At 37.0% G+C, this 26600-nt stretch overlaps 1 protein-coding gene across 1 annotated transcript in view; it reads right to left on the bottom strand.

Annotated features, from left to right (window-relative positions):
- Positions 1 to 26600, bottom strand: part of LOC127986706 (splicing factor, suppressor of white-apricot homolog) — an 87814-nt gene that overhangs the window by 8247 nt on the left and 52967 nt on the right. The window contains 4 exon segments of the mRNA XM_052589032.1: positions 2615 to 2761; positions 9255 to 9348; positions 9351 to 9580; positions 24798 to 24981. Coding sequence (XP_052444992.1) covers positions 2615 to 2761; positions 9255 to 9348; positions 9351 to 9580; positions 24798 to 24981 — 655 coding nt within the window.

Here is a 26600-nt window from a genome sequence, read left to right as displayed (position 1 = left end):
TTTTTATATTATTCTAGTTATTAACTATATGACTTTTAATTAATTTTTAAACAGTAATGACAAAATTTTATATGCAATATACACACACATATACTTGTCTGATTAAAAATTACAAGTTAATAATAAATTCTAAAACATTTAAAAGTATATTATACAAATGGATAGGATTATGATTTTTCTGAATAATGAGTCTTTAGAATCATGGGTAGTGTAGTTATTTACAAAGAATTAGGCTATAAAGCATTTATTATTATTATTTTTTTTTAAATGTGACTCACTTTGACTTACAGTTTCTACAGAAGCATGTACCATCGCTTAACCCTCTGAGGTCTAAGGGTATTTTTGGGGACTGGAGAAGTTTTGTCATGCCCTGACATAGACACGTGCTTTTTTTCAGTTGCTTATACACATCTAAATGGCTAAAGTCTAATCTCACTGTAATCAGCATAAACTGGGCTGTTATAATATGTGGGCAGCATGTATGTACATGATTGTGTTTTTGAGAAAAAAAATTTTTATGTGTGGTTAGTGAAAAACTAAAAATGTAAATTCACTTGAATAAGGCAATAAAACACATAAAGAACAATGGTTCCCGGGACTTTTGAGAACTGGAGCTTGTAGCCTAGAATTTTCATATGGATTACTTTACCACAGAATATTTGTTTTCGGCAGCACTCTAGATAGAGATATCCCTCTCATTTTTCTTTGTTGAGTATTCACTGAGTTACAGTTAATTTTAATGACGTGTTTGTCTATGAAGATCAGCGCAGACAAAAGCTGCAGACAGCACTCCTTGTTTGTTATCTTTATTTTATAAATGCACAAAGGTTTGTGGTTTTGTAGTTATGTCCGTTTACAAAAAAAATCGACCCTTTACAGATTCGATTGATGTATTGCTCTTATCTGTACGATCAAAACTGAAAGTGTAATTTAAGTTATTTTCAGGGTTATAAGGAGAAAACGCCTCATAATGCGTAGACACGTTAATCGACTTCAGAGGGTTAAACTTGTGGCTGGTCTGTCTTGAAAGATTTACATATTTTGTAAAGATATATGTTTCTGAAGAGAATAAATTATATTTTACTTCCGTAACCCAACCGTTATGCTATATTTCCAAGACAACAGCTGCTGCCTAGTCCAAGACAGGCACTCAATCTTCCTCTGCTTGCATGTAAGCGAGCTTCTGCATCTAAGACGCTTCTATCATCACTCTAACAAACCAAACCTCACTAAAACCCTGTAAGTGATCCGACCATCCATCTCTCCCTCTCAATTCTTCCCTCAGTTCAAACCAGAAAGGTTTGAGGGTGTAATAAAAAAAAGATGCTGAACTTTTTATCTTTTGTAGGAGATGTGTAAAAAGTTTGTCTTTGCAACCTCCTCTGCAGCAGAATATGAAGAAACGTCTCAGCTCAGCTAAGCTTTAAAGAGCACTGCAGAGAGTGGGCTGCCCAGATAAAAACCAATGACATAAAAGCCGGGTGAGATCTGAAAAGTCACCATGACTGTCTCTTTTTGTGGTGCTTTAGCACCGTATAGGTGTCGGTAAGAAAATAATGGGAAGGTAGAGGAAATGAAAGGGAAGCTAGTGTGATGATAGCAGTGTCATGGAGTGGAGTCTCACAGGACTCCTCAATAGAAGGATTACAGTGAATGAAAAGATCATGCCTGCTGCAGACTCGGAGGAAACACCAGGAAAGCACTTTTTAGCCACTGTGAACAGCAGCATGTATGCTGACAATCAGCCAAACTGCTCCTTGTGATGATATACAACTAGAGGGTTTCAAATGAGGCCATATCACAGCTGCCGTTATAAAACACGTTCTTCCTGATGTCATATTTTTCATCCACAGCAGTGTGCCACTGTAAATCTGTAAATTAAAAATTAAATATATGGCATATTTTTGTTTATGTAGACCACTGTTCAAAAGTTTGTGATTGGTAAATTTTTCTAAACTGCATTTTTACGCTCCTATGCTCACAATAACTGCTTTTATTTGACCCCAAATGTTAAAAAAACAGGAAGACTGTTAAATTAATTACAATTTAAAATATGTGTTAGACTTTAATTTATTCCTGAATTGTCAGTAGCCATTATTCCAGTCTTCATTGGCACAGGACCTTCAGAAATCAAGTTAATATTCTAATTTGGTGCTAAAGAAACATTTCTTATAATTGTTATTCTTATTATTATATTCTTCTTCTTCTTCTTCTTCTTCTTATTATTATTACTACATCAGTGTATTAACCTTGTTGAAAACAGTTGTGCTCCTTAATATTTTCGTGGAAACCATGATACATTTTTTGGAGGATTTGTTTTAATGAATAGAAAGTACAAAAGAACAGTATTTATTTGAAATCCAAAAATCTAAATGTAACATTATACGTCTTTAATGTTACGTTTCAATTTAAAATATCCTTGCTTAAGTTTTTTTCTTACTGAATAAAGACCCTCAAACTTTGTATAAAACAGTGCATAAAATACATTTAAAAAATATTTTTTAAATATATATGTGCAATATAGAGAGAGATTTTTTTTTTTTGTCACAGCAAAAAAAAAAAAAAAGAAGAAAATTTGTCTCTGAGCCCTGATGTGAGGTAAGTGCCACCCCACCTTGATCTGGAGTGCTTCCTGCCCAGTGCTGGGTTGCTGCCAAGGCGGAAGGTGCTTGGGCCGTAGCTAACCTTCTCTCGCTCATCACGCTTTCTGTCCGAAGAGCGAGCTCATCTGTCTCTGTGGCTGGGGGAATGAGACTGGGACCTGAGAGAGGAGAAAGAGAAAAAGAGATTGAAAGGAAAGAAACATCATCAACTTAGAAGTCTTGCTCAAGAAATCGACCCACAGGTTAGACTAGTTGATGCTATTAAATTAACTGTCAGTTGATGATGGTCCATTGATCTTTGCTCTCTATTACCTCTTTAAAACTTTTTTGACAGATGAAGAAAGTTCTAAAAATAAAGTAACCGAAGAGTTGAGGTCTTGAACATTGATGGAAGGTTATTATTATAAACATAAGATAAAGTAAAATATGAAATTACTTTTAATAAAAAAAAAATGTCTGAAATAAATAAAGCAACATTTTGTGTGGATGACATTAAAACCATGAAATACATGTAGGTTCAGACACATAATATGTCCTGTTAGTATGTGGCATAAATCACTGAAATAGCGGTCACATTTTTATCTATGACAGTCCTAGATTTATGTGCCATACACTGCAGACATCACTGTAAACATTACAAAGAAATTGAAGAAATGTCATGGACCTGGAAAATTTGGGCAAATCAGTGAGCATTGTTCTCCAGTGCAAGCCATCTGGGACTGACACTACACCTGAGTGGATCTCAAATGGCGAATCATAAATGTCAAGAGTGACGGCAGTTACAGTTTACAGTTGTAAATGAAGCAGCAATTGCCACATTTATAGTAGATTCCACTGACAGCAGCACTGCAATATACTGCAATGCTGTGACTTTGACATAAAACTCAAACACCTTGTGAAACTTCTCTCCAAATTCTATAAAACATCAACTCCATTCAGTTTCAATATGAATTATGTATTTAATTCATTGCGGGGCATTGCTACATCATTTTAATGCTCAATAACAGTACAAAACAAAAGCCTCACTGATTCTGGAAAATGCTTGTGATGTTGACAAACACATTCCAGTAACAAAACGGATGGGCTGTTATTAAGAGTTGTGCGTAGGTTGAAATGTAATCATATGTGTATATACCCACTCAGAAGGATAATGTGAATTAAAATAAATATATCATATGCACGTACACTTCAGACAAGTAGAGCAATGAAAATTAGGGGTCAGGAACAGGCAGAGAGAGAGAAAAACATATATTTATACAGACAGGAAGAAGAAAGTAAACAGATATTAAATCTTATCATTAATAATCTACTGCAGGGGTATCAAAGATATTATCTGATGAAGAGAAAAGTTTGTTTTTACCCCAACCATAATACATTTGCATCCATTTATTATAATTGTGCCCAGTGTGAATTAAATTTTTCTTTTCTTTTTCCGCTACACTGGACAAATATACTCATTAAGGATAAATGTGCGGATTGTTCCTGGTGTTGATGCACCGACTTGAGACGAGATGTCAGGTGTCAGGAGGCCGCAAATAAAAACGAGTGAGCAGCTTTAAACAATGTATTTAAATCTTGTATTATTAGCGGTAACAAAATTAGAGGCATAACACTGGTCATGTTTGATGTCAGAAAACAGCCGCTTTATAATTACTTCTGGCCTTAGGATTGCTAATGCAATGTCCATGCTCACTTTCGGAGTCACCGAATGAGATATGGGCTTGTTGTTAATGAAGGCTATAATAAAAAAACAACAGCCTCATGGTTTGTGGTAGAAATGTATGATATTATCGTACCAATATCGGAATTGGATGGTAAAGGCTTTAAATGGCAATATCGGCATCGGCCAGATTTATGAAAAATTATGCCGATAAGAGGAACACATTAACTCACATGTGCTCAGGGTGTGCTAGCGATTAGATCATGTGAGTATTTGGTGTACACAGAGTAAACCGTAATAGCATGTGCAGCAGCAGCCTCCCCCGGGTCCTAATGACCGCTCAGTAAGGAATTTTAATTCTGTAGGAGGAGCTGTTGGTCTACTTCTAATAAAAATATTTAGAATGTGTTTTGATTTAAAGGTCAGAAGCTATAGCTTATATGAAAAAAAGTCACAAACATGACACTCAAATTAAATAGTTATTCATACAGTGCCCTCCTTAAGTATTGGAACAGTAAAGACAAAATAGCTTTCTCTGCTGTGGAGTCAAGACATTTCCAAATATGATTAAGATATGAATATGAGACAAAACTACAGAATGCCACATTGTATTATTAGGTCTTTCTACATGTTTTACCAAATAAAAAGGACAGCATTTTTAGAGTTCTTCCCACTATTTGATGTGACCATAAGTATTGGAACAGTTGAATTTAAGGCAGATGTAAAAGATTAAAAGCTAATATTTAGTTGCACATCCCTTGCATGCAATCAGAGCTGAGTCTGCAACCCGTAGACATCACCAGACTCTTGGTCTTGTGCTTTGAAATGCTTTTCCCCAGCCTTTAATGCAGCCAATTTCAGCTGTTGCTTGTTTGGGGGAGTTTAGTCTCCTGCTTGACTGAACTGGCAGGGTGTTTTTGGCTCATTGTCCTGATCCAATATGAAGTGCTTTCTAATGAGTTTTGTGGCATTTTCTTAAATATTGGTAGCTGTGGCGAGTGGGGCGGGGCCGAGAGGCGTGGGAACGAGGAGTGAGGCCAGGTGTAGTGATTGGAGATGAGCTGCACCTGCGCCCCACCGCCGGTATCGAGTCCCACGTAGGAGATGGAAGGATATAAAACTGGAGCGACTATAGTGAAGGATGAGAGAGGACCAGGCCTGGGCCATATTTTATGTTTGCTTTTTATTTTGTGCGCACCAGTCGTCCGTGAGGGGCTGGTGTGCTGTTTTGTTTTTATTTTTGTCATTAAAGTTCATTTTGATTGTGCGCCGGTTCCCGCCTCCTTCTTCCCGATGAATATGGAGATTTGAATATCATTACAGTAGCCAAGATGATTTTGTACCCTTCCAAATTAATTCTGCTACTGCCATCATACATCATGTCATCATTAAAATGAAGAGGTCCTGCTCTAGAGACAACCATGCATGCCCATGCCATGATACCACCTCCACCAAGCTTTACAGATGAGGTTGTTTGCTTAGGATCATTTGCAGTTCCCTTTTTTCTCCACACATTAGGTTTCCAATCATTTAGATATAGTATAATCTTCGTCTCATCGGTCCATCAACTACAAAACTCTACTGGCTCACATTTGTGAAGAACCTTGCCTTTCTAATTTTGGTGCTGATCAGAGGTTTGCATCTTGCTATGTTACTTCTGTAATTCTGTGTCCAATTCTCCTGCGGACTGTAGATTGACAGAGCATCACCCCAACTTTCTGGAGGTTGTTGGTGATTTTACAGACATGTATTTTAGGGTTCATTTTCACAGCTTTTATGATTTGTCTGTCATCAACTACTGTTGTTTTTCTCAGCTGATCAGGTCGTTGTTGTCGCCGGTAGTTTCCAAACTCTTGATTTCTCCATGCTCTTTGTTTTTCCTATAGTTCTAAGTCGGCGTACTCGTCTTCATCCTGCTTTGTATGTGTCATCATCGAATGCAAGACTTAGAATGCAGAAGCAATGGATATAACTGATAAGACAAATTCCCTGCTTTTAATATCTGTAGAATTAGCAGCTTATACTATTCCAATACTTATGCTCACATCAGCTAGAGAGATGAAACTCTGAAAGTTTTGTCTCATATTCATCTTTTATTCATATTCACATATTTCTTGACTATACACCAAACAGAGTAATTTTGTCTTTACTGTTCCAATACTTATGGAGGGCACTGTATACAGATTTATTTATTATTTGTAATCATGTGTAATATTGTAATACAGTGTGTTAGATTTTTAACAAATAATCTCTGAAGATAGCTCTAAAAGATTTTCAGAATTTTTTCAACTCTTTTGCTTTAGGCCATTTACAAATGTTGAGTCATAAAATACAAATGTTAAGGATACCACTGCATCTTTCTAGGAAAAACAATGCAGTGCTTAATATATAGTTTATTTGGTTATTTTCAAATCTTCAATGTATTGTCGTTATAAAAGGACTTCATTGTTGATTATTTAATTCTAACAAAGAAATTCTTGTTAAAAACGAACCAAAGTACATATCAGTATCAGCATCGGATATCGCCACGTCAATCTCTAATGACTTATGATCAAGAACCCATGCAGCTTGTAAATGAACATGAAAATGAAGAATAATATAGAAGTCTTCTTTATTATTAAAGCAGCAAATGATATTAAAATTAGCATAAAATAATATCTATTTCTTTAACTGTGTTGTTTTTTTTCGATATAGATATATGGAACAGTCTTTGTCATTGATTGTAACCCATTCTTTGTACAATAAATAATTAAAAGAATAACAACCTGAGAAAACTGCAGAAAGAACAAGCTGAGCTCAACATGCACCAACATTGCTTAGTTCTGGTGAGTTGTGCTAAACTTCAAATCCTATTTTTTTTAGACATTGTTTTTTGGGTAACAGTCCTTGGACATAAACGCACTCGTCCAAATGCAGCTTGTTAAAACTTTGAATAATTCATTGCTTGTAATAGCAAATTATCATTATTATAATTTTACTATTATTAAGGCTACACTTATAATAACAACCTTTTGTAAAGTGCAACATAAGTGGCTTTTTTCTGATTTGGGTTTTTCAAAGTGCAACATAAAAAGGGAACATCAGGCTAGCCTATAGTCTGTACAAGGTTATATTCCGCATCCGCACTCATTATCTCAGGTCATCTGAGGACTAATGGGAAAGGGCAACACTGGAAGGCCATGATGGGGCTGTACACGATGAGAAATTAACTCGGAAGTGAGACGATCTGGATTAGATGGAGATGGGATTGTCATCTTAATGCAGACGCTGCAGTCTGCACAGCGGTGCAAAGCCTATGAAGTAAGCGGATGAACTGCAGTTCAATAACAGAGGAATAAGAAAACCACCAGGGATAGAAAGATTTCTCATACAGCTCTTAGCTGGAGAACATGGCTAAAGCCAAGGCGATATCTACAGAGCCCCACAGGGGCTCAGCCAAACTAGATTAGTAGTCTAAGAAGAGCTTCTGCCCAAAACTCATCTCAATCTTTCTCTTGCACAGACACAGAAGATTTATTCTACAAATCTATATAAATATATATAAATCTATCTCTCTCTCTCTCTCTCTCTCTCTCTCTCTCCATAAGTGTATATAAATATATACACACACACAGAGAAAGAAAGAGAGAGAGAACGAGGCCATTCCTTATCTTGTATTAGAGGAAGCAGTTTTACTCCTTTCGATATTTCACCTACCAAGTTCACCTGAGTTATAGCCACACTTTTTGCCCTTGTTTGGAAAATTTGAATGGAAATTTAACCAAAGAAAAGAGCCAGAGATTGTGAAAGATGGAGAGAGAGAGAGAGAGAGAGAGAGAGAGAGAAGAAATCGAGGCCCTTTACACATTATAAGTGATTTAAATGCTGGGGCCAAAATGATTTAATCTCCAGAAATTATATTACGGCGTGTCAGGACGGGCATGATGAGAGGACTGTAATTACTGCAACTTTAGCAGCGGATAATGACAAATCGGCCTTGAGTTCCAATAAAGAGGAAGAATAAAAAAACGAGGGCGGTGGAGGGGTGAACAAAGTTTAGAGGTGGGGTATTGCATCCTTGCCTCAGTTTCTGGGAATAAAACTTTTGACAAGCCACTCTCCCCACACGTATTTATAGATGCAGAAAAAAGTATGTGACCCCTTGGACTATTACTATTGATCTCTGCATATAGTGGTTATTAAAAGTCACAATTACTCCTAAATTCTTCCAGATATTCCTATCTGAAAATGAGCTGAAATTACAGGAATCATTTGGTGCACACTGAGACCCTTATTTTAGAGAGTTCACTCAAAAAGTAAACGCTATTAACATTTTCCAACCCTCACATTGTGCCAAACCTGTATAGGAAGATAAAATAATATATTTTGAGAAATGTCTGGGCCATTTTTTGTTCAAATAATGACGGTCAATGCTTGATTATCAACATTTTTTAATCCATCTTTTTTTGTGCAGAAGAAAAAAGTCAGACAGGCTTTGAATGACATGAGGATGAGTAAATGAGTAACTTTGTGGGTGAACTGTCCCTTTAAATTTAAATTTCCATGCTTTTTCCACCCTGCACTGAATGTTCACAGGTGTTTTCAATAAGAAAACGCGTCATTGTTTGTTTTATTTGTCCAAGTAGATCTGAAGTTGTGATTTTGTTGAAGATTAGATCACATTTTACAAACAATTTACCACCACAGAAATCCAAGTTCACCCAAGGGTTCATGTACCTTTTCCTGTAAATGTATTTCTAAGTTTAAGAAGTGACATTTTCAAATGATTCAATCCAACTTTTAAGCCCTAAAACCACATTTTACATTTTACTTAAAAGGCTACTTAGATTACCACATTTTTGGATGGATAAGGTGGAAAAGGCAGTTTAAAAACATAATTACATTTCAGTAAATGTAGCCCTGGGTACATGCCATTAGAAATTAACAAGCTTTACATCGTTTAAACAGTTTAAATCGTTCCTGGAAATACGTCACAACTCCCAAGCCATTACCTGGATCTCCTGTAGGTGCTGTAGGCACTGGGCAAAGAGTGCTTGGTTTTGGTTTTGGATTTGGATCTGGAGCGCGAGCGGGACCGAGCCCTTTCCTATGTTTCTTCTTGCTCTTGTCCAGTTCTCGATCCCAATCCCTACCACGATCCCTATCCCGATCCCTTTCAGGCCCACGGGACGAAGACAAGGAGGAAGACGTGGTCACATGAGAAGGATGGGTGTTTGCACTCCTTGATAGTGTGCTTTCCAACGGCTGGTAGTCAAAGCCTGGTATACGAGATGTTTGTTGAGGGATGCTGATCATGGGAAGGGTGGACACCAATGGCCGTTAAGACACAACAACAAAAAAAGAGGGATTAGACACACAAGACCTGAAGCGCATCTCAGACAGGCACATGAAAGAAAACTGCCATTTTAATGAGCAAAATCCAATCAGGCTGCTTTCTCTGGACACAATTACTACACATATGAGATGAAAGGTGGTCCCAATAGCTTTCTAAATTTGCGCATCTGCCCCAATCAATAGAGCCCCAACTGGCTTTGAGCAGTCTCGGGGACCGTATCCAATTTAAAAAAGGTTTTTTGCCATCAGTGTATGTCTCCATGTGAAAGGAAGCAATGTTACTATGTATGTGGATGACTCCCCAGTGCCTGTGTCTTTTTTATCCCTGGTCCTAATAACTCCACTTCGTTCCTTCCACCCCAGAAATAGCGCTAATTAAAAATACTGGTTGTTTCGCAGCATAATATGGGTCTGGCAGAAACATAATTGGCCATTCTCTTCTGTCGTAATCACTTCAATATGTGTCTGTCTGGTTAAATGAGATCCCCTCTGCTGTTGGATTCACATCAGAAATAAAATTTCATCAATCAACCCTGCAGCTCACGCCGTCGAAACCACATCTGCGGGTCTCGGTTCATCACACACGAGGAAATAAAAAGTCCATTTTATCACGAGGCAGAAAAGGCGTTGGACTCAAAGTCAGCCTTGAAATCTAAGGGCTACAGGTCATATAATAAAGCTCTAGAGAGCTTAAACGGAACCAGGACGCAATTTCATCCAGAAGTATTTTTAGACGTGTCCCAATTCATCTAGAAATAGTGGTTTTCTCTTTCTATCTAGCATGGGAACATCTCTTATGTAAAAGATACTGCTGCTCAGGGCAAAAGGTTGTTGGAGTAGTTGCTGTAGATGGAAGATTAGAAAAGTGCATTCAATTTGATTAATCTCTAGCTGGAATTACATAATGGGACGCAGGGTTGGGTTTGATTTCAGGGGTTTTGGGTTGACATTTGGCTAGATAAACCCCAAAGGAGAGCGTGGCACAAGTGTCTGGTCTCTCACGTCTGTTTTCAAGAGATAGGGACAAAGTGCCCTCCAAAATATCAAGCTATGTCATCAGGTATGTGTTTATTTTTTACATTTTCTAAAAAAAAAATAATAATAAAAAGGTTGCCAGAGCATTGCTATATAGTTTTCAGGATTTTGCTTTCTGGGTGAAGTCAGATGAGATCAGCCTCAAGTCTATGATGTTTTGGTCACTAGTTATGGCTTGGGTGCCACCATCAACATGGACTTTAAGGGTAAGGGTTTTCAGAACAATTTTATTGTATTAGCACAATACCACATGATTGGAGCACAAACTTCGTAGGAAAAACTGTGCATGATGACTTTAAGGAGTTTAATACTTAGTGTGAGGGGTTTGTTAAATCCATAAACCAAGGTATGAGCAATAGTGACGCTTTGCCTTTTAAGTACTACTAAGTACACACCTTCAGAGAAGAGCTGAGAATGCCAGGTCAGCAAAGTTAGAGAGCTTAGTCATCGCGCATGTTAATAAGCAAAAAGTGTTCATCCAAATCCCTACAGTATAAAAAAACAGCTGCTGTTCCGCTATTGGAACTCTAAGAAATTCAAGTGAAAGGGAGAGAGCGAGGAAGATTGAGCGTGAGAGAAAGGTTGAAGTGCTAGTGGGAGATAAACCGCAAGGTCTAACCTTTCATTTCTTTCATAAATGTTTTCATTTGGTCCTTCACACACAAACATGGTACAAATCGTAATCTGAAAATTGTATTTGTCATCTATCGATCTATAAATATGTCAAACACTGTGTTTGTTTAACCTGAGACTAGGACTAAAGCAAAAGAGCCTGAGTAAAGAAACAGTCTGTGAGTGGTACTTTGCTCCCAAAGCTTTAGGGGTTAATCGCATCCTTACTTGCTCAATAAAGACACTTGGGAATATGAGTGCAAAACTATCTCCTCTTTTAGAAGTGTATTGGTTACTAAAAGGGAGAAATACACACACACACACACACACACACACACACACGTAGGTACATGCCTACCCATCTACATATATACTTCTATATGTATCCATCTACAATAAAATAAATATTCTGAGAATAAAAGACACCGAGACACATCCAAACAGAGTACACAGACAAAGCTCCTCAGGGGTCATGTCAAGTAAAGAAGTGGTACCTAGAACAGCAGAACAACAAATGTATGGAGTCATTAAAATCCCGGTGATAAATGCATCTGCTCCATCTGCAGTGAGAAATGCGCAGCATATTTAATCCATCTGTTCTTCATACTTGCAGAGAAAAACAAATGTAAGTGGGGTAAATTGCTGCTATTCAGTTCACATTCTCTGGAGACACTGCCAGAATCTGAAGTTTTTACAGTAGTTTTGTTATTTTTTTTAAACCATCGCCACTCGATTGAAAGTGTTTGGACTGACAGCTTAGAGAAAAAGTCATGGAGGAAGTGCCTCAGGTGAAAGTGTGCAATTACAGCCAGTAGGTTTTTCCTTATATATATATATATATATATATATATATATATTCTATTTTTCCTTATATATATTCTCAAAGTAAATACACACTCCAGGGCACAAAGGGCGGGAAAGCGTCATCAGAGACGAGTCAGCAGATCCGTCTTCGTCAACTTTTGACACGTTCACCTCAATCTTTCCAGATTTCCCCCAAACACTGACTGCACAGGGCAGATTCAGTGTGTTATGAGAGCATTTAAATGCATGAGCAGTGCACGGAATTCTAGATAGTCGACATCTCTTTCTTCCCTATAGCCAGCAAAAGTACAGACACCCTTTTTCATTCAAATAACAACTCCTAGAATGAGTCTCTTTGATCTTTGCCACGGTTTACTTCGCTCTCCTGGAATTCCTCGGATACTGAGGCACAGCGACTCTGGCACAGGCAACGCGTTGACACTCAGCGCTACGCTAATTAGCTTGGGCTTCCTGAAACGGACCATTGTTTATGATTCTCTTTAGCTTCTCAAAACTAATGGCTATTGTTTCTCTAATTCTGGAGGAGCATCTGGTGAGACTGGAGTTTAGGACAATCGTTCCAAAGGTACTTCAGGGAAACAGGAGTTCAATTTATTTATGATTTCTCTCCACACAAACACACAGTGTCACATCTAATGGGAGTCTAAAAAGCTATTATCTTCGTAATTACAGAGAAATGGGCTTCATATTTACTTCCTGAATTTTCTTTGCCACAAGAAAAATGTTTTCCACTAAAACACAAATTCAACACCACACTTTTGATCTCCAAATCATGGTAGCGAACATCTGAAGCACCTTTCACACTACTCTTAAAGGAGCACTGTAGTAGACCACAGGGAAGCTTTAATCTCACCCGACACTTTTCTTCCCACAGGATCTCTGATTGAGGTCGATGAAGGGATTTTAGAAATTCTGAAAGCTGCTGTGTGCAATCTCACTACTCTGCACACATGGCTAGGTACCTGCCAAATCGCCTTGGCATCTGCTGGACAGTGAAAATGCTAAACTAAGTAAGTGCTGAAGGATGAAGAATGATTTGTTGATTTCTTAGTGTTGGAAGGGGAGAGACGTAGTAAGCAATAAAGCCATTGCATCATGCTGGATGACAAGCAAGGTATTATGGGGAAAAAAATGACTGAGAGGCTTATTTAGAGTATATATAAATAATTGCTATTTAATATAAGCTATATAAATAAAGGTGATTTGACTTGATAACATTTTTTGCACTCAGTCATCTGAGTAATACAGCATATGCTGTCTTTAATAATAGTGATGCATGGAAAAACTATGATGTTTCAAACCTATATGAGTTTCTTTCTTATGTTGAACATAAAATAAGATATTTTGAAGAATGCTGGTTAATCAAACAGCTGATGGTCCTCATTGACTTCCACCGTATTTGTTTCCCTGGAAAGTCAATGTAGAGACCAACAACTTATTTGGTTCTTCAAAATTCTTCAAAATGTCTTCTTTTGTGTTTAACATAAGAAACAAACTTAAACAGGTTTGGAATGAAATGGTGGTCAGTAAATGATGACAAAATTTTGAACTAATCCTTTAACTTGATTTGTTATAAATTTTGATCTCAGTCAACAGAGTCTATTTAAAAAAATAACACAAAGACATATTTTCCTGTCTATTGAACACAGTGTGAAAATACTAACATTCCAAGGAAGAAAAACTATGTGAACACCTAGGCTAAATGGCTGCAAAGATAATCTTGTATTCAATTTACCTTGAGTTCAGTAAGAGAGGCGAGATTGGTGGTGTTGGTCAGCACTGCACTAACATTTTGGGTTTGCTAACCACAAAAAGCATTGCCTGATGAGTACCAAACAAAAAGCATTGAAATGGAGGGGCCATCATGGATTTGGGCTTCTTTTCTGCCTTGGGGCCTGAGTCGCTTGCTATCACCAATGGAAAAATTAATTCAGGACATGTTGTAAAAGACCAACTGAAGGACAAGGACAATGACACCAAACACAGGAGTAAACCAACAACAAAAAGGCTTCAACCGAATAGTCCTGACCTCATCCTTATTGAGATCCTTTAGAAATACTGAACATCTGTGATTTAAATGGAAATGGCTGCAGTTCAACAAGTCAAGATGGCTGAATCAAGTAATCTCTTCTGGTCAGTACTGGTGGATGAGCAGTGAACGATGGATATGTTCTCAATCAATTCAGCGAAGACTGAATAATCTAAAAACTGGCTAGTCATTATGAACAATCCATGAATGTTTCAAAACTCTCATCTTCATTGCGATAGAAATACAGCTTTTAAGTTAAAATAATTTTGTGTTTGTTTTTCTGCAGTATGCCAATTTGATGAATGGACATCTGTCACAGAAGCTGCTTGGCACAGTAACAGCAACACTATGGGTTCTTACTGACATCCTGAAAGGTTCCTACCAGAGACGTGAACTATAAAAGAAACACACTGATTATTTAAATGTAAGGCAATCATGAAGGGAACTATTATACAATGGCTTTTTCTAGATAGCAAATTTGCTATACAAATCGGTGACCTAAACATTAAATGACTGTGACTGTGGTTCAAAAACATTAAATGACATTGCCATTCTTAAACGAGTCAAACAAACTAACACATAAAAATGTAGGTACAGCTGATGATAATTCTAATAATTCATTATGTATTCCCTCATGTTGTTCCAAACCTGTATGACTTTGTTCTGTGTAACACACACACACACACACACACACACAAATTATACCAGATTGATACCACACAACTAATATTGCATATATACATTTTGAAATGACTTTTAACCTTTTAATACATTTGCAAAAAATAACTAAATTCAGTACTTTTCCACAGAGGAAAGAATCTCAGGCAGGTTTGGAATTTTCTTTTAAACAACCCTTCCTTATCTACCATTGGTCAAAAAAAAAAAAAAAAAAAGGCTAGCCCCACCCCAAACTCCAAAAACAGGGTTTACTCTTTGATGAAATCAGCCTAATTAATTGCTTATAGTTTTCTCTGCATATAAAATAGTGATAGGAGGAAAAAAAAAACATTTTATAAAATAATTCAAAATTTTAAGACACAGCAAATACAATTTCTGCATGTCAAATAAGAGAGAGAGTTCAACAGCAGCTTCAGAAATCTCTATCCCAGCCATGATACACACAAAACGCTTCAGGGACACCGCCAATCCCTACATTCTTGTTTAACACGGACAAAAGAGAAGTGCAACGGCACTGAGTCTCACCTCTGCACCCCTGCTTTTGTCACTGATCAGGAGCGTGTTCCCTCCTGAGTGATGACTGTCTTGTTACAGCAGTACCGGCTGGAACCAGCTCTCCCATGAGAGCTTCTTTTAAAAAGAGCAGCTCGGATACAAAGAGCCCAATCAATTAAATGGTAAATCACATATCAGAGGAAGAGAAACGCCACAGCCCTGGGGCAGGAGTGTGTGCAACTGGGAGTGTGAACAAGCTCAAATGCACAGACGCACACTAAGGGCACATCAAACGGTTCCCCACAACCTCCCATCCAGGGTAAAAACTATCACACATGAAAGAGAAGAAATGTGACACCAGGGAGACCTTAGCCTTAGCATCAGATGTCTGCTGCCCTCATACTCAGCCTAATAAATACTGCTTAAATAACAGAGAAACACTTGATCCACCTGGAAAGCTCTTATCTGATTGGCTGACTTGGCAAGAACTGCAACAGCACACAATTTTTTTTTTTTTTTTTTTTTTTTGGCATGTCAACAAGGTACCGGACTGATATAACAAAAAAATTAAGTGTGAAATTTGTCAAAGTTTGCCAGGTAAGTGGAATCAAATAATTTAAAAGAAATTCACAGAATTTTTTTATTTATTTTTTTTATTTTTGAGGGGTTTTTGAAGATAAACACACTCATAAAAGTAAAACATGTTGATGGTTGATTTATATATTAAATTAACCTAACAAAATTTGTCTTCAAATTACGGACATGAGATTGAAAACCCTTGCTCTATAGGAACGACAGATACACACCAAACACACAACCTGCTCTTCAAAAAGAAAATCCACCAATGCTGAAAATAAAGTACGTTGGAATCTAAAAATAAAGACGGACAGGAAATACAAGGATAAGGGAAGTGGGAAATGGCCTGATTTCTATTTCAGCCATTGTGAGATCTGCAGTGGCTTCTGGGTATTGTCCTTTCTTAAACTGTGACAGTTTGCGGTTGACTTGAACAATGGGCACAGCCCTAAGTGAAAACACTAAATCAAAAGTGAAGGTCAACAAAGTGGCCATATTGCCACATCTGATATTCTTTTCCTTCAAAAAGAACGCAATGATTAGGCATCCTGTAAGCTCCACTATGTGTTCCACTTAATAATGAAAGGTCAATAATAAGAAACAGGATTAAAGTAAAAGCAATAATGATAAGCAGTCAATGTAAGATTGATGACACAAGGGTAAACTGGAGAGTCGGCAGTTCACTGTGAACAATTTACGGTGCATTTGTCAAACGAAAGACGAAAGACCAGCTAGCACAAAGATTTTCTGCAGGCCGGAACATTTCTTAATAAATCCGAATACACTCAAGATGAAAAATATGGCTTTATTGATCACACGTCGACTGTTTATTTACCACCCAGAATAATTCTCAACATACTGAGTGAAAGCCTGAGAGGTTTCAAGGAGGTGGAAATGCCAAAAATATGCCATTTTGAAGAGTGCACAGCCAACATTCAGTTTTTCAGATGAACATTTACAAAAGCATTGAGAAATGCAAGAACAAATGCAGTCATTGCTGTCAGAGCTTTAAAAGCTCTGTGTTAAAAATGCCAGCACACCAAGGACTGAGGCAAACTCTTCCGACCTCTCTTTGACATCATCAGCACATGCATGCTTTGGGACCTCTGATAAAACATACAAGAGTGGAAGAGGGAAAAAGAGAGAGACGGAGTAAAAACACTAAAAAATCATCTTAAATATTGTACTTACACTCTTTAGATTCCAAAAAGGGGTTTACACAACAATGTACCTGAAGAAGCTTTCCCTGAAGAAGCTTTCATGGAACAGTTCTCAGTATTCTTAGCATAAAAACATTAGTAACCTAACCTTTTTCTACTAAAAAGTACCTTTTGTGGAATCGGAAGTTTTTTTTTTGATGTTCAGAGTTCTTCACTGAGTCATCTATGCCAATACAGAACCTGTTAAAAACAGGTTTTAGGTTTTAAAAGACACGAGGGGGCATAAATGATGACATACTTTTCATTTATGGGTGAACTAACCCATTTAAGAAGTTGTTTCTGTCTTCTGAATGACATTTGGGATTTGTGAAAAATGGTCCACCAGTAAAATCAGTGTCTTTGTTGAGGTAAAAATTCTTCTTTTCGCTGAGAGCTAATCCGTAGCCATTTTATCCCATTTAGGTCAGGATGAAAGTTATAGCGGACTCTTAAATCTATGCTATGGATTTATGTATAAACTAATTAGAGTGAGCACAGGCACAGTGGCGGGGAGCCTCAACAGTTTCAGATCGCCTGATTTCCTCAGGGTCTATCGATTCCTTTCCCCTTATTAATTCTGTCTTATGTCCATGATCAGGGAAAAAGGATGGCTCCAGTAAAATACTGGCCTTAACCGAAAACAGGTCCTCCTTTTGATGGTTTTTAATACAGTCACAGCTTGTCTTCATCAGTCGCTGGCCTATAATAAAGGTTGACTTCTCGAAAGCGTCACATAATAAAACAAAAAAAGACCAAGAAAGTTATGTTTTTATTAATTAAATTGGCTGCATTGCTACAGCCCATTAAGACTTATTTCACATGAAATCTGGAGAGTTGTGATTAAGGTGAGTCCGTTCTAGTCAGAATAGCGTTCTTTAAATCTGTAAACTGTCTGAGCCCATCGATCAATGCTAAGCTAGCATTTGGATGTGGGTGTTAAGTGGAGGATTACACTGCGGAGCGAACTTATTTGTTTAAAGGAAAAGAGCACAGAGGCGTGAGGATGCACACGGACACTACAGAAAGTGTCTACAGGATAAGCTGCCCTGATACCGTCTCATAGTGACAGACAGATCCATAAGCACAAATCCAATACAGTTTTGAGCTGTGCTCGATCGACCGCTGGGATTTGCCAGTAAACATGCCAATGTCTGACACCGGAACAGTGGTCAGAGGACACTTACTCCAGACCATATGTTGGCAAGCCGGCCCTCCAGAAGCTGTACTGCTATTGGCAGAACATCCACTGGCAATGAAGCACAGAAAAGCACTGCACTGATTTAGCTGTTTTTCCAAAGTGAATTTGGCGTATTTTGTTCTTGTCTGAGGGGAAACACAAATAGACTGGCTTTTGGACTACACTACACAGAAACTGTTGAAGTAGGATTATAAAAATAACAATTATATTAAAAATAAAATATAAAAATCACTAAATCCTGCCAAAGATTTGGACAGACTGAGAATAGTTGCATATAAAAAGAACTTTGGCAGATGTTCATCGTCCATTACTTATTTCTAATGAATTGATTTTAATTTCCATTATGTAATAAACTTGTTTTCTAAATAATATTATATAAACGATTGTTAATTACGATCATCACAATTTATATTGAATGATGTTTATACCACTGTTTGATGCAACTGTATGCCGTCTTTTTATATGAAAATAAACAAGCCGAAAAACTTTGTGCTTTTCCATAATATTAGGCCTCAAATGTCAACTATACATCAGATTTTTTTCTTCTTTAAATTACAAAAAAGTTAAAATATGAATGGTATTATGTTATACTAAACCAAATTTTAAACTTTTAATTAAAAACATTTGAATAAAAAAAAAAAATTACAACTAAAATTGAAACTATGGAAAAACCCTTAAGATAACATGTAGAAAAAAAAAAAGCATCTTAAGCATGCAGAATAACATAAGTCAAGTCTTTTGAATGATTAATTGCCACTTTGAACAATTTCGTAATTGTGGCATCCATAATTGGAATCGCGTTTAGAAATTTGATTAATTGTGCAGCCCTAAATAATATGAAATTAAATGATTAAAATAAATAAGAACAAAGTATATAAAATAACAAAAGGATTCTTTTGAGAAACATGACAAGCTCACTTTGTTACGATTTTCAAACCCTCTGGCTACACATACTCACAAGAAAGAGATTTTCTTGTTTCACAGAAGGTGCATTTCTATAGTACTGCAAACAGCAGCATTGAGAAAAAAAATGCAGACACTGACAAAGGAGCCCTCTTTGTCTCCTTTTTTCCCAAAATAAGTTTTCCAAGGCCTGCCATGTTCTTTCTGCAGCTTTTATCTTCAGTCTCATTTTAGATTTTGAACACAGAATTTTTTAAGTTAATATCATAATTCTTTCACGACAGCAGCGCTTGAAGCTTCAAACTGAAGTTGCCTGTTTTGTGGACTAATGATTGCATTCCTTGAGAACTGCCAATTGTTCCTTGAATATCAGCCGCTACATGGAATCCACTATATAGCGAATTGTAGACATGCAAACAAGCGAGAAATTGCACAAACAGAACCAAACTTTTTTGACAGTTTTGAGCACGTAGGCTTTTAGTTGTTGTTGTTACCAAGGCTAGATCTGGTTATATTTATTTTTTAGGCTTGTGGAAAAAATATATTACAAAAAGTACAAAAGTACAAAAACCTAGAATGACAAATTGAATTCGTAGGCTGGATTTAAGGATAAAATATTAAATATGATCTCAGTTTGAGATCCCTGATGATAAGATAATACATGAAATGCTAATTGATATTATTTCTTATCATGTTTTGCTAAACAACATTCTATGTCTAAATTCTGTAGTTAAAAATATAGTACTGTGTATAGGGACAGACCCAAAACGGGGAAAGAATAAAAAACATCTATGGTCCTGAATATTGAATCGTAGTTCCCATTTTCAAAAAAGTGGTCCGTCATTTCAATTCAGCTGTACAGAAGCTAAAACATTATCTATCACTTCACTCAACCAGATTAAAAATCAAAGCAGACTATTTCACCAAATCAATGCCATCAGAAGAAACCAGTGTTTCAAAATCACAGCATGTCTGAAGCCATGAACAAAATAAAACGACGATCATGAACAAACATGAATAAATATTGACTTTCATCACAACATTATGGGGGCCAAAGCAACAAAAAGATGCATGTTTAAATGTCCTGATCTCATTCCCTCTCCCATCCCATTTAATAAATGTGCCTTTGGCTGCTTCACTCTCAAATTTGCAGCTCTTAATGATTGAAATCAATTGCAGAAAATGCTGAAACTGGACAACTGTATCCCCGTATCAGCTTTTATTGATTCAGAAACACATTTTCACTACATCCAGCTAAAGCTTTGGAGAGACTGAGAAACGTTTGCACAAGCTGCGCTTTGACAGATGTTTTTTGCCCATTATTTCAACTGCGCAAACGTATTTGTTTTTAATTAATCTATTTTAAGTTTCATTATGTAATATACTTGCTTACTTTATGATGTAGTTTATTCAATTATTACTTAGATATTTATTTTTCAATTCAAGAACCAGAAGCGCAGAAACTGAAAAGAATTAAAAGTATTAGAAAGTGACTTCAAGTTAAAAGGTAAAAACATAAAAGTAGTTTTTATTATAACAATAATTAAAAAATAAAATAATAATGTCATAATAGTAAATCATCTATTTACAGCTTACTGTATTTACTTTTGATAAATCAGCATTATTTTCCATTAAGTATTATACTTTTCTGCTTACTGTAAATTATTAAATGTTTTCCCAATTCAAGTTCCTGTTTCATTATATATTAGTATCGAGGAAAAAAGACACACAAAAAAAAAGTTAACTTAGAAATTGGAATAAGCTGGATAAGATAAACTTAATAAAAAAAATAAAATACTCAATAAATAATAAAAAAAATAAAACAATGAGCTAAATAATTTAAACAAAAGAGCTAAAAGCCATTGAGGCAATATGGTAGAAGATGCTGATGGAAGCAGAGAGAGACTGCTGGGCTTCGCCACCTGGCTGCACAGATGACTGCCCACATTTCCTGTTTCAAACTTGGCTTTTTCTGAGAGAGACCTGCCAAACTGCATTTAGTGTGACGAAAGGTTGTAGCTAGCCATCAAACAATTAACAGGGTCTTATTTCCACTTTAAAGCGCTCCTGTCTGTCACAACAAATCTATCTTACTAAGCCCTGCGACAGCAGTGCAGATCAAACTCACGTTTTTTCTGTGATCTTGTGGCACAATCGTGTTCTCCAGCAAACAAGAGATGAAATACTACAAATACAAGCTCTGGCAGAAGCACTCTAAGCTATCTCTCCAGAAGAAACAGAAAACTCTCATTGAACAAACAGGGCTGCAGTCACGGCCGGCTGTGATGGAACGAGACGGCTGTTGGTTCAACACGGCGAAAACGTATGACCACCCTGGCCTCTGGAGAGTTCTCTGTAAAACGCTGCTATTTGCAGTTATTAAATGTATCTATAGACATTGTAGCATGTCCTTGGTTTGGTAAAAGTTAGGGAACATGACCTGATGCATGCTGAAATGGCTAGATTAGATTTTTGTTGCCATAGCAATCAGTAAAGCGCTAAAGGCTGTACATCTGGGTGGTGGGAGCTGCAAACACAATGGGAGCTCTGTGTATTCTGAATGTGTCTCTCAGCTGTGCTGTTTTCTCACCTGCGGAAAAAGATCTAAAAAGGAATTATGGGAGCATGTGCATAGAACTTCTATTTTGCAGCACACCCATTTTCAAAATCGACTAGTCAGTGGAATGCTTGAACTAATCAGTTTTCAAGAAGCCTTATAATTATTACACTGGTTCCATTTCCTATAATCCTGATGCGACACATTTGTGAAGGGGGGTTTGAAAACCCACGTTCTTGTGTTCAGTAAAAAAAAAAAGAAGAGAAAAATAAAAATATAGATTCTCAAATAATACAAAGATAAAATTAAAAAACACACAAAATGGTCCAGTTCGCATAATCCAAATGCAACACATTTGAAAAGGGTAAAAAAAAATTATATATATATATATATATATATATATATATATATATATATATATATATATATATACACACACACACACACACACACACACACACACACACACACACACACACACACACACACCCACCCACCCACATATATACACATTGTTATACTCAACTACACTGGAGTATAACAATGCAGAATAAAATGAAAAGCATAAAAAAAAAAATAATAATAATAAAATAAAATAAAAAAATCAACCAGAGCATGCTCTCATATTTCATTGCAAGACAAGAACAATACAAAGGAATTTAAAAAAACAACATTTATACAGTTATAAAATATGTAAATATTTTATTAGAAATATATAAAATATTTTAAATATTAAATACATTTTTTTATTAATTTAGATTAAATCTGATTATATTTTATTAATTGAGGTCATTAATATAAAATAAATATAACTATATATTTGTTGTAGCCTACATATTACTCTAACGACAATCCAACTGTTAATAAGATATATAAATATGTTAAAATAATTTACATAGTTTTTCCAAACAAAGGCTATCTTATAATGATCATTTTCTATTTTTAACCCAGTGTGCCAAAAATGTTCTGTCTCAGCTTTTCACTTTGGTGTATCACTACTTCTAAAAAAGGAAAGTGATGCTAAGATCAGTGTTGGCAATCGGCTTCATCAAAGATCACAGCTGGCATTAAGCTTAAATTGGTTGAAATCATTAGCACTACTGAGTCATCGGAAAAAGATGGAAAAAGATAATGGCGAGGCAATGCAAAGGATGATAGAGCAGTCATGAGTGATGACCAATCGCAACGATTTGCATTGAAGATGCAGCAAAAATCCTTGAAGCCGTGAAGCCTTAAAGTGGGTTCAACAGAGTCCAGTCAGCAGATAAAGGCAGGACGCATACATATTTACAGGCCAGCAAATAAGCATGCATAAACATAAATCAGGCCTTTAGGACTTCACAGCTATTGGACTTCAAGCATTTAGACAGGAACAACATTACAACAAGTCTGAACAAGCAAGAAACAATTCATCTATTTACACTCACCGTGAAACTAGTGCGCAAGACGAGACTCAAATCACAGGCAGCCAATCAGAATAAACTACATGTTTAACATACAGTAGTGAGGAGCAGTATTTGGACCAATGAGATTTCACAATGAGCTGGAAGCAATCAACAAAAGTTTACTAAAAGGGCAAATTAGCGAATGTTTAAACGACAAAAACGTCCCTGAAAAAAATACAAAAATAATGACTGAGACTTAAGATGACAAAAAAAAAAGCCTGATTTTAAACGCAATTTACATTTCGACAAAATAAACAGATTTAATTCCGAAATATCCTGTCAGACCTAGTGGACAGAGCTAATTAGGACGAAAACAATTTAGATGCAAGAGAAAGTTTTTTGCGCACATCACTTTTTTTTGGCATCTTGCCTGGGTAGCCAAACTATCTTTGTTTCTTTCCTGAGGGTGAATGACAGAACCGCCGTAAGCGATTGCGAGGTGCATCTTAAATCAGGCCTTAGAGTAAAGTAAAGGAATAAGTTGGAAACTAAATAAGGCATCCTACGCAAGGGTATCCAAGAATAAGAAGCAGGAGGGACATTCACAATGGATTTGGTTAGGAACGTATGAGTAGCACTGTGTATGTGAGCGAAAGACTCGGGTAAAAGCCCAGAGGAGGCAGTCCGCATTCCACTAGCTGCTTCTTCTGATTTCACGCTTCATTGGCCTCATTAATGTGGAGCTGAACCACACGCCTGTGCAGACAAAGGGCGAGATTAGTCTTCGCCACTCTCCTACTCTCTCACGCTTTTCCTAATGGCGTCTCTCCCTCTCACACTTCTGCCTTTCTCGTTCTCCCTCTGTGGACACCATGGAGAAAACATTCTGGAGGAGAAACTGTGTTTGCAGCCTGTGGAGAAGATCAGGGGAAATATGAGCTGCACACCGGCAGCGCTGGCCATTATAACAAGAGTTGGATGAAGATCATGGTTACCGTCTTAAAAACACCTGCTGAGAAACCACTCTAAGCAGACACCATACACAATCTTTAGCCAAGAAGACCGACAGAAATCTTTTAAAACCTCAACTAACTCTGGAATGGGTGTCTCTACAAACTTTCAAGATCCCAAAAAGTACTATAACAGTGGTCTATATGACTTGACGGGGAAGTCGTGGCCTAATGGTTGTGGGTTTGAGTTTCGGGCCGGCAATACCCTTGAGCAATTTCCACAAGATTCTTGATGGATCGATAAACTATGTTGCTTATTTTTACAGGACGACTTGACTAAAAAAAAAAAAAAAAACAGATTAAGGAAACCAAAGCAGCATTATTGAGTAGGACTCCTGACATGATGCTGACCGATGAAATAAAAACACCAAAACCTACATCCGTCACGGCAATGAGCGAGGTTCTGAAGTGCAGAGCAAAGACAGAATTTTTTGTCAGGGCAAGCATGTCAAGCAATGCAATGAAAGCGAAAAACGAAGAGTGGGCAGCTCTTTGCCAGCATAAGCACTCTAGTAATAAGAAAACGTTCCTTTAAAAGTCAAAGTTCAATGTCAATACGACGGATAAAGTATATAATGCACATCTGAGCGCATTTCAAATTCAGTTCCTAATAGTAATAGGAATTCAGAGAAAGCCTAGGTGTACGGTATGTGGTGGTAGACGGACGATGCTGGAAAACACACACAAAAAAACAAACCGTAGGCGCAGCATTGGTTTCCTCAGTATGCTTGATCTCAGCCTCTGGCTCTCGCAGAGTCTGCAGGAAGAGGGCAGCTTTCCTCTTGCGCTCAGCCTGAAGCTGCCTCTCTTTGGACTCTTTGGAGACCTGGGCCAGTTTCTCTCTCGCTGCGGCTGCTAACCGGTCCTCCAGCTTCTGTTTGGCTTGAAGAGAAAAGGGAAGAAAGGTCAGACACATACATTCGTTCTGATACACACCATATGCTCTGACAACTAAAAGCATGAGAGCTTGCATGCATAAGTGCATTGTGTTGCAGCAGCTAAGCAAATGTAAAACGTTTCTAGATGAGGCTGCTCGTGACTTACCTGGTTTTGTAAGCCAGTGCGCCTCATAAAAACTGTATGGAGCTTAAAAAGCTACAAGATAATGCGTTGCATTTTAATGTTTTGCATCAACCACGATAGAATTATCCTTTGTGACATTAGGTGTTAAATGCTGCCTGGCTGCGGATTGTATAACGTCTCAGTTTAGGCTATGTACTCATGCATAATTTTCCCGCTTTTGTTTATAGGAACAGTAATAACAAAAGGAAAACTGGGGGAAAAAACAAGGCATTATATTATACAAGAACAAGAAGAAGGCCTTGTCAGTGTGGGCACTAAAAATAGACTGCCTGCCACAGACAATCACATATAACTCGGGAACAAACACAACTGGAGAGAGAACAGAGGCTTCTCCTTCATTACGTCACTGCGAGTGAGATAATACTATGTGTAACAGTGACAAAAAAAGAGGAGTTAGTAACGAAATTGTTTGAGAGATCCCTCAATCTGCAAAGCTCCTTCCCAAAAAGGTTCAACAGTCACAAGTAATTTGCACTGCCTTGAAACAAAAGCAATCTTGAAGCCTTGCTGTCCTGTTACAATTGAACTTAATCCTCTGTTAGTGGTAGGCATTGTGTCCTCGCCTTAATGAGAGAGCTCAGAGACAAACCGCAATTAAATGATATAATAAAAAAAAAAATAATAATAATAATATGATTTGATATAATACAAGAGTAGTTTATAAATAATGGCACTAAAAAACAATGACTCTGAAGAACACTCACTTTAATATGATGGATGGATGGATGGATGGACAGACAGATAGATAGAGACAGACAGACAGACAGACAGACAGACAGACAGACAGACAGACAGACAGACAGACAGACAGATAGACAGATAGATAGATAGATAGATAGATAGATAGATAGATAGATAGATAGATAGATAGATAGATAGATAGATAGATAGATAGATAGATAGCAATTAAGGACTGTTCACCTATTCTTCTCCAAGGTTGTACATAAAATGCCCCCAAAACTTAAAAATAATAAAAAGATGAGCCATTTTGACATGGCTGTTACAAGAATTCGACCAGCTTAAAATTAACTGAAGTTGCAAACAAATCAAATCAAGTCATATGTAATTAAGTTTTTATATTATCAATCAATTTTGTCTTTTCAAAGCGCCAGTGTGCATCCCTAGAAAAATGACTGCAATACCGTTATACATGTGTGACAGGCCTTTTCAAAGCAATACACAGCACTTAACACCTGTAATTTGCTCGTGGCATTTCTAAAAGCAATGACTCCAGTAATTTTCTGCATTTTCCTGCAAATTTCCCCTCCTTTCACATAATTTCTCATCTGCACACTTCAGAAGTCAATCTGCAATTGAGGCAGCAAATAACATTTTGACTAAATCCAATAAGGCTATATTTTGAGGTTTAATTTCGACTACAATTTACAATATAAACAGGTAAGCTCTGGTAAATACAC

Source organism: Carassius gibelio, chromosome B21 (assembly GCF_023724105.1).
Source record: "Carassius gibelio isolate Cgi1373 ecotype wild population from Czech Republic chromosome B21, carGib1.2-hapl.c, whole genome shotgun sequence".
Taxonomy (NCBI): domain Eukaryota; kingdom Metazoa; phylum Chordata; class Actinopteri; order Cypriniformes; family Cyprinidae; genus Carassius; species Carassius gibelio.
Note: the sequence above shows the minus strand (reverse complement) of the source record. Positions and strands in the feature narration are given on the sequence as shown.